At 49.6% G+C, this 8876-nt stretch overlaps 1 protein-coding gene across 1 annotated transcript in view; it reads left to right on the top strand.

Moving 5' to 3' along the window:
• Positions 1-711: 711 nt before the first annotated feature.
• Positions 712-8876, top strand: part of Adamts13 (ADAM metallopeptidase with thrombospondin type 1 motif 13) — a 33103-nt gene continuing 24938 nt past the window's right edge. Inside the window, exons 1-7 of the mRNA XM_037204654.1 lie at positions 712-883; positions 1156-1225; positions 2867-3015; positions 5645-5728; positions 5977-6101; positions 6224-6370; positions 8628-8774. Of these exons, the coding sequence (XP_037060549.1) occupies positions 767-883; positions 1156-1225; positions 2867-3015; positions 5645-5728; positions 5977-6101; positions 6224-6370; positions 8628-8774 (839 nt within the window). The 5' untranslated portion in view covers positions 712-766. The remainder of the gene's footprint in view (positions 884-1155; positions 1226-2866; positions 3016-5644; positions 5729-5976; positions 6102-6223; positions 6371-8627; positions 8775-8876) is intronic.

The following is an 8876-nucleotide window of genomic DNA, read 5'->3' as shown; positions in this document are numbered from 1 at the left end:
ACTGTAATAGAGAACTGGCAGGATGCAGGGTATGCAAGAGTGTTTTGGAGCGAGTGAATGAGAGGTTCCCAGGAGGTGCAGTGGGATGCCAGGCAGTTCGTGACAGTACTTGCAGAGATGTGGGGCCACTCGCCTGCTCCATGACTCTCCCACCAGGTGCAGGTGCAGGTGCAGACCAGGTGGACAGTGTCAAAATGGTAGGGATGAGGGCAGAGAAATGGGGTGAGGGCACAGGGTGTACGGTGCAGTGCAGTGCAGTGAGAGGCACAAACTCTGCAAAGGTGAAGGGACAGGAGATCTAGAGAGAGCCTGGGAATGAGGTGCCAGAGGAAAGGCAGGCTGACCTGCCAGGACCAGAGCTGCCATGTCTTTAGTGCGTCCTCTCATTGGTCAGTCAGAGGGTCCAGTCATCTAGGACCTGTCATTTCACATGAGCCCGACCCTCCCACCCAGAGCTTGCTCCTTGTTCAGACTGAACTGCTAGACCAGACCCTCCCAGGAGGCTAGGTGTGCACAGCAGGAGGACTTTCCCGGTGCAGGACATAGTTGGGGTGCTCTGCACAGGGAGCCATCCTAGGCAAGTTCCTAGCAGAAGAAGCTGCTTGCTGCCCCCTCCCCCCCTCAGCCCTGCCCTGGGAGGAAGATCCCAAGAGTAAACACTGCCTGATGTCCCGCCCAGGCAGCAAGTGAAGCCTGTCACATTCCACACTAACCAGACTCCCAGTCACCAGGGTTCCTGTCCAGCCATCGCCTGCCTTTTCTAAGGATGAGCCAGCTTTACCTATGGGTGACATGCCAACCTGTTCATGCTGCCAGTATCAGAGGAGTCCTCACTGGTGCCTTCTTCATTCTAGGCTGCTGGGGGCTCCCTGATTTCCAGAAGGTGGGACTTGTGTTGAGTATTCCTGCCACCTGGGAGAGGGGACCGCCAAAGCTCTTGGGTAGAGTGGCTGTGGTCCTTCTGCTGGCAGAAAAGGAGATTTGTTTACTCTGGTGAAGGTGACAGACTCCATTTTGTTGCAGACCTGTGTGGACCGCTCTCCTCGGCTCCCTGACTAGACATGGCCCCTCATTCTCTGTCCCTGTATCTCCCATCGTCCTCTCTTCCTTGGCCTCGTCTCCTTCCTCCTTCCTCTATGTCTTTTTGTTTTGCAGGGTTTTCTTCAAGGTCTGGAACCCAAGGAGGTATCCTCTTACTTTGGCCACCACGCTGCTGCACTCACAGGTAGCTGATGTGCTCTGAGGCAGGGGAATTTCTTGAGCCCTGGGTGGGGGACTGAGGGAGTTCCCACTGAGTCAGTGAGTGTTCTGGTGGCCATGGAAGGAAGAGGTCAAAGAAACTTTGAGTCTCTCTGTTAATTAGCTTCACTGCTTCCTGCCAACTTGATAAAAGCCGTTCTGGGTGTTCTGGCTGCACTGGAGTCCTGACTCCAGGCTTCTGTTCAGTATCTCAAGGGAGGGGGCATTCATTGGCTGGCCTCTTGGGCCTGTGGATGGCCTTTGTGGGGCTGGCTGATTTTCAGGAACTTGTCGCTTCTGGCCATAGCTGTAAATATTTATTCCTTCCATGGGAACAAGGTAGGTGTCAGGTCAAGCAACTCTGGCTCCTGTCCTGTAGATCTCCTCATGGTGAAGGCTTTCCCATGACCTGTGGTCCTGGCTCTCAGGATGGCATCCCTTTTCCCAGAAGAGCAGTTGGTGATTTTGATTAAAACCGTGGTTGGGGGATGGACTGGGGAGCTAGCTCACTCGGCAAAGTGCTTCTGTGGAAACATGAGGACCTGAGTTCTAATCCTAGCATCCATATAGAAAAGCTGGCCATGGTAGTACACATTTCTAATTCCAGTGCTGAGTAGAGGCAGAACGCAGTGTGCATCCTTTCAAGACCACAGAAAAACTGGTCACAAATGGTATATCTCCTAATCCTTTCTATCCTGACCACTGTCAGGAAAATCCTTGGGGTTTGCTGGCCAGCCAACCTAGCCTAATTGATGAGCCCCAGGTCTCAGTGAGAGATCTTGTCTTAAAAAACAAGATGGATGGCTCCCGAGGAACAACTTGTGAAGTTGACTTCTGGCCTCCATCATACACCACAGACACTGGCAAGGTCCAGAGATGAATGGGGCTAGCAGTCAGGATACTGAGGGTTAGGGGATGTTCTTCCACTTACAACCAGTTTTTCTGTGCCCTGGGTGGGATACACAATGTCTGGGTCATCCGGCCCTCCTACCGCTGGACTCCTGAAGAGCTAGGACACTGTTAACCTGGGCCACTAGTCCTGTGCTCCAGAAGACAGTGAGCACTGATCTGGACCCCTATAGTCCAGGACCAGAGGTGTTCTTTCTACTGGCTTGTGGCTTGTTTATGGAACACCTGTTTCAAGGCTGAGACTACTTTGCCAAGAACTGATCCAGCCCCTAGGCAAGGCTCAAAGACAGTAGGCAACTTGCAGTCTGCTCACTCTGGAGCCTGTTTCCAGGCCTGTATTCCTCCCTGCCTCTCACGAAAGAAAGAATCCTGGACTGCTCCTCCTTAGCAGGAGGGGCCCAGATGGGAGGAACAAGGGAAAGGGAGGTGGATCCTGTCTCCTCTGTGCATCAATTAACTGAGGCCTTGCTCCCCTTTGTCAATGAGAACAGGCTTGGGGAGCCACGTTGTGGGGCCCTAGAACTCTTCACCTTCTCTTTCCAGCCTGAGCTGGGCCTCCTGCCCACTCCCTCACCACCTCCTTCAGGCTGAGAACTGGGCCCTGGGAGTGGACATGAAATCGACCTTTTGACTTCAGGGACTGGCCGCCCCCTCTCTGTTAGCTCACCAGCATCTGTTTTTAAAAACCTTTGTCCTCAGCCTTCTCCTCCCCCTCTAGGCCATCCTTCCTCTCACCTCCGGAGACTGAGATGGAGAAGGACTTTGGGGGACATTCTGCATCTGGAACTGCTGGTAGCTGTGGGTCCCGATGTCTACCAGGCTCACCAGGAGGACACAGAGCGCTACGTGCTCACCAACCTCAACATCGTGAGTGGCGGTGGGCTGGCAATGGCTGGTACAGGAAGGTGGGCTCAGGCCCCTGGTGGGTCTGTGGGCTTTCCCTCTGAGCCTCTGGACATAGTGCCCCACCCTCAGGGCTGGTGACCCAAAGTCAGTACATTTGAACTCAGTGTGTTGAACTGTCCCACAGAAACTGAGGGTCTGCTGGAGCTCATGGCCCTGAAGAGAAAGAAAGGTCACAGCTGCCCTACCCCCATCCCTGTCTCCACCCCAGCAGAGGTGGACAAAGTCAGGGAATCCCTCTCAATACCGGAATCCTCCCCATTGCCTCTCAGTTCATTTGGCCAGCAGTGGGTGCAGTCTGTGCACACTGCTCTCTCTTCAGGTCTCTTAGGGAGGCACAGGGCAGATGAGCATGCTAGGTGTGAACAGATGCTATTCTGGCTGAAGATATGAGGCTCCCTTTCTTTCTTTCTTTCTTTCTTTCTTTCTTTCTTTCTTTCTTTCTTTCTTTCTTTCTTTCTTTCTTTCTTTCTTTCTTTCTCTCTCTCTCTCTCTCTTTCTTTTTTTTTGGTTTTTCGAGACAGGGTTTCTCTGTGTAGCTTTGCGCCTTTCCCGGAACTCACTTGGTAGCCCAGGCTGGCCTTGAACTCATGGAGATCCGCCTGGCTCTGCCTCCCTAGTGCTGGGATTAAAGGCATGTGCCACCACCGCCCAGCTGAGGCTCCCTTTCTTATGGACACCTCCTCCCTGAACCTAATGGTTGGGAGAGCAGAGGTGCCTCACACCATTAACCCTTATGTCAGAAAGGTAATTTGTCACCCAAGACCCAAGTAATATCAAGTTTCTCTTGGAGAGGACATGAAACACTGTACCAACATCCATATAGTACATATAGGTCACATGTGAGATATGGCTGTTCCAGGCCTTCAGGAATTCACACTGTACAAATGGCATTTATGAGCATTCATATGGTGTCCCTAGACCCAATATAAAGAAAGTGATTGAGTCCATTTGCTGGAGCAGTGTCTTCAAAATATTGATGAACTAAGTTGGGTGTGGTAGCACACACCTATATGCTCAGTATCCAGAAGACTGAGACAAGAACGTCACAAGTTTGAGACCAGCTTGGTCTTGTTGGGCTGTCTGAAAAAGAAAGAATGGAAGAAAGAAAGGAAGGAGGGAAGGAAGGAGGGAGGGAGGGAAGGAAGGAAGGAAGGAGGGAGGGAGGGAGGGAGGAAGGAGGTGTCTCATTAGGTGAAGGTGCCTGCCACCAAGCATGACAACTTGAATTCAACCCCAGAACCACAGGTGGAAGGAGACAGCCAATTCCTGCAAGCTGTCCCTTGACCTCCATATGTGTGCACATACACTAAAAAAAAAAAAAAAAAATGTAAAACAATTTCTAAAAAATCTAGGGAAACCCTGTCTCGAAAAACCAAAAAAAAAAAAAAAAATTAGAATTAAAAAAAAATTTTTTTTTAAATCTAGGACTCTAGAAACTAGTTTTACCCAGTGACTGACAGCTCCAGTCTCCTCCTCTCAGGTCTGCTGCAGAGATGGGGGTGGGGATGGGGTCATGAAGAGATCCTGGTTGTGGCTCTGGGGCAGCATTTGGTCCCAGTCACTGTTGCTTTCTCTAGAATGGCTTCAGTATCAGCCTGGTCACCCTTTTCAGGTGAAAGGAAAAGTCCTCTGCATCCACCTCGGCAGTCTCAGGGCCAAAGGTCCCCTGCCACCACGCTGTTTACCCCAGCATGTCCCTCCCATTTACAGGTGTGGTCTAAGTCCAGACAAACCTGTGTAGGCTTTTTGTCGACAAGCCCCTGAGGTGATGTTTTCTCGGTGAAATGATTACCTCTGCCAATTAGAAACCATTGTCTTTAAATTTTGGGATCCCTCCCTCCAATTATAAGTTGCCAAAAACCCAGGCTCCCTTGAGTTATTCACATGCCATTAGGACAGTGGTTTTCAACCTGTGGGTCATGACCCCTCTGGGAGGGGACCAAATGACCCTTTCACAGGGATTGCCTAAGACCATCAGAAAACACAGATATTTACTTTATGATTAATCGCAGTTGCAAAATTACAGTTATGAAGTAGCAATGAAAATAATTTTATGATTGGGGGGTCACGACCGCATGAGGACCTGCATTAAAGAGTCACAGCGTTAGGAATGTTGAGAACCACTGTCTTAGGAGAGCTGGTCAGGTGGTACCCGAACCAGAGTATCTGGTTTTATTCTCTGAATCTGCTAACCAGTCAAGGCTTGATCTCCCTCTTATAAAACAGAAGGCTTATAAGGAAACTGAGACTTAGTGATTAGTAACCAGAGCCCACAGCTAGGAAGAGGCAGAGTTTAGATGCAAACTCAGGCCAGCAATCAGCTCTTTTTTTTTTTTTTTTTTTTTTTTTTTTTTTGGTTTTGGTTTTCGGAGACAGGGTTTCTCTATGTAGCTTTGCGCCTTTCCTGGAACTCTCTTTGTAGACCAGGCTGGCCTCGAATTCACAGAGATCCACTTGCCTCTGCCTCCTGAGTGCTGGGATTAAAGGCATGTGCCACCTCCGCCCGGCTGCAATCAGCCTGCCACTGGGGCTCCTAGACCCACTCTCAATATATGTGTTGCTTCACCCCCTCCCCTGTGGCCTTCTGCAGGGGTCAGGACTGCTGAGGGACCCATCCCTGGGGGTTCAGTTCCAGGTGCACCTGGTGAAGCTTATCATTCTCTCTGACTCAGAGGTGGGTACGAACCCTGACTCTATTCCCTTCGTCCTTTCCTGAAGAACTGGAAACTGGGTGGTAACTGTGGGGCTGAGCTGGACAGACAGCTCTCCTGAAGCTTTTCAGAGCTTTGGTTTCTCCGTCTGTAATGTGGGGGGTAGCAATAAGATTGTTGTAATATGGACCAACTGAGACGCATGCTGGCAACAGTCAGCACCATCCTTGGTACCACTTCCATAGAAATCGGCTCTTTGGTTGTTCCCTAGAGTACTCCAAATATCACGACCAACATCACCTCATCCCTGATGAGTGTCTGTGAGTGGAGCCAGACAGTCAACCCCCACGATGACAAGGATCCAAGTCATGCTGACCTGATTCTCTATATAACTAGGTATCTGAGATCCCCACAGGGGTGCTGCTTGCTTAGGAGGACTGCACTATGACCTTCCTTGCTTCCTGCCCCAGCAACATGGCTGATGGAGCCATCCATGTGAATCTTTTTCTCTTACCAAGGTTTGACCTGGAGTTGCCTGATGGAAACAAGCAGGTTCGGGGGGTCACCCAGCTTGGAGGTGCCTGCTCCCCTTCCTGGAGCTGCCTCATCACTGAGGACACTGGCTTCGACCTAGGGGTCACCATTGCTCATGAGATTGGGCACAGGTATGTGGTCTCACCAGCTATCCCCAGACTGGTTGGAGAGCTGGTCTCAGCCCCAGGGTGGAGTATTGGTGAAAAGAAGCCCTCCAGCAACAGTGGAGGGCTGTGGCCTAGGCAGGCAGCAAACCTTTGCATAGCCTGTCAGAAGCCTGTACCTACAGCCCAAGTGTCTTGGTAGGGGAAAGCTGAGGCAGGGGTAAGCTGCTACTTCTTGATGTTACTGAGTGATTAACATAAACTCTTTTTTTAAAAAAAATAAACAGTAATTAGAAATTAATTTACTTTTTAAAGTTTAAAAAATGTAGTGTGTGTGTGAGTGTGTGTGTGTGTGTGTGTGTGTGTGTGTGTGTGTGTGTGTGTGAAGGTGTGGGGTGAGGGTCATGCCACAGCATGCATGTAAATGTCAGAGAACAACTTTGTGGCATTGATTCTCACTTTTACATAGGTAATAGGAATTGAACTCAGGTCCTCAGGCTTGTGTAGCAAGTGCCTTTACCCACAGAGACAGCTAGAAAATAAGTCTTGTAGGAAATTCCATTAAAAAAAAAAAAAAAAAAAAAAAAAAAAAAAAAAAAAAAAAAAAAAACAGACTGAAGATTATCCTAAGTCCTGCCATGTCTTGGTTATTGTTCTAATGCTGTGAAGAGACATCGTGACCAAGGGAACTCTTACAAAAGAAAGCATTTAACTGGGGTCTCGCTTACAGTTTCAGAGGGTTGGTTAGTCCATGATCGTTAGTCCATGCAGGGAGCATGGTGCCACACAGACAGGCATGGTGCTGGAGCAATAGCTGAGAGATTTACATCCTGATCCACAGGCAGGCAAGCAGAGAGAGGGAGACACTGGGCCTGGCATGGACTTATGGAACCTCGAAGTCCACCTCCAGACACACACACTTCCTCCAAGGACACACCTACTTTAAAGAGGCCGTACCTCCTTTTAGTTCATTAGCTAGAGATTAAACATGCAAATATATTGGGGGGGGGGAGAGATGGGCTTTCTCCTTTAAACTACCACACACCACTTATGGAAATGTCTTTTCAGATTTATATTTAATTTTGGTCATTAATACGCACACGCCAGGCTTGTGGCATACATTGTTATTTTGATTCTATTGTGGTTTCACATGGCTGCTTGGCCATCTGTCAATATGCTGGGTGGGATTACAGGTATATGTCACCAGGCCACATAACTCTTGCCTTTTTTTTTTTTTTTTTTTTTTTTTTTTTTTTTTTTTGGTTTTTCGAGACAGGGTTTCTCTGTGTAGCTTTGCACCTTTCCTGGGACTCACTTGGTAGCCCAGGGTGGCCTCAAACTCACAGAGATCCACCTGGCTCTGCCTCCCGAGTGCTGGGATTAAAGGGGTGCACCACCACCGACAGGCAACTCTTGCCTTTTAATATAACTGTATATCTCAAATGTTTCTCAGCTCACAGATCTCTTTTGTTTTTGTTTTTGTTTTGTGCATACCACAACTTAATCTCCTCTGGTTGGACAGTTAGGGTGTTTCTGAGTCCTTGCTGCTGTGTGCATTGTGTATTCTTGTGAGCAGATCTTTATTCCTGTGTACTATCATTTTGCCTAGAGAGACATGTTTTTTTTTTCTCTTTGATTTTTAGGATTTTTTTTAAGTTAGGCAAATAAAATCCACTTGTTGAGTGAAAAAATGAGTTTCCCTCCTGACAGCCCAGCAGCTCTCTGAAGTGGTGTAGGCTCCCAGGGGCTCTCCAGATCTCCCAGAGGATCTGACCCCAGCAGCTCCTGCACTGCCCCATCCCCAGCCTCTTAGGCTCCTGGGGTCTGCTCTGCTTGAAGTGTGAGGATATTCAGGCCTTGCCTGAAAGAAAAAAAACAAAAAACCCACTACCTAGGAACAGAAAGGAAAACAGCCACAGCTTCTGGGTTTCTTAACCACAGACAGCTGCAGTGTGTATAGATTTCCCAAAGCTGAACACACCCAGGCCATCAGCCATCAGAAGAGTAATCTGCTGGCCCTCAGGCCTCTACCTGGCACCCAGCTCCCACTTCTACACCCCAGACTTGTAACTATGGATTAGGTCACTTAGTCTATCATCAAAGCTTTTTAGCCAAAGGTTCACCCCGCTGAACCAGCTCTCCTCCCCTCCTCATATAGGTGGGAAACTGAGGCAGGGCCTCCAGGATGCCTGTTGGGCTGGCTTAGCTAGTAGCAGGTCCAGGGGACACAAAGGTGGCCCAGCCCCAGCTCCAGCTGGCCACTCCGAGTTTCTTCTCCCCACAGCTTTGGCCTGGACCATGATGGTACTCCAGGTAGCGGCAGCACCTGTGAGGCCAGTGGCCATGTGATGGCGTCTGATGGCGCAGTGCCTACTGGAGGGGCCCTGGAGTGGTCCACCTGCAGCCAAAGGCAGCTGCAGCACCTGCTCAGGTACAGCCTCCACCTAGACAGGGTTGGCTGTCACTCATCCTGCCCAGCAGCCTTTACCCCATCCCATTCTGCTGCCATTACTTCCTGTCCCAGAGCCCACTC

The sequence above is a fragment of the Peromyscus leucopus genome, chromosome 4, assembly GCF_004664715.2.
Source record: "Peromyscus leucopus breed LL Stock chromosome 4, UCI_PerLeu_2.1, whole genome shotgun sequence".
NCBI classification, from domain to species: domain Eukaryota; kingdom Metazoa; phylum Chordata; class Mammalia; order Rodentia; family Cricetidae; genus Peromyscus; species Peromyscus leucopus.
The sequence above is the reverse complement of the archived record's forward strand: the minus strand, read 5'-3'. Positions and strand labels throughout refer to the sequence as shown.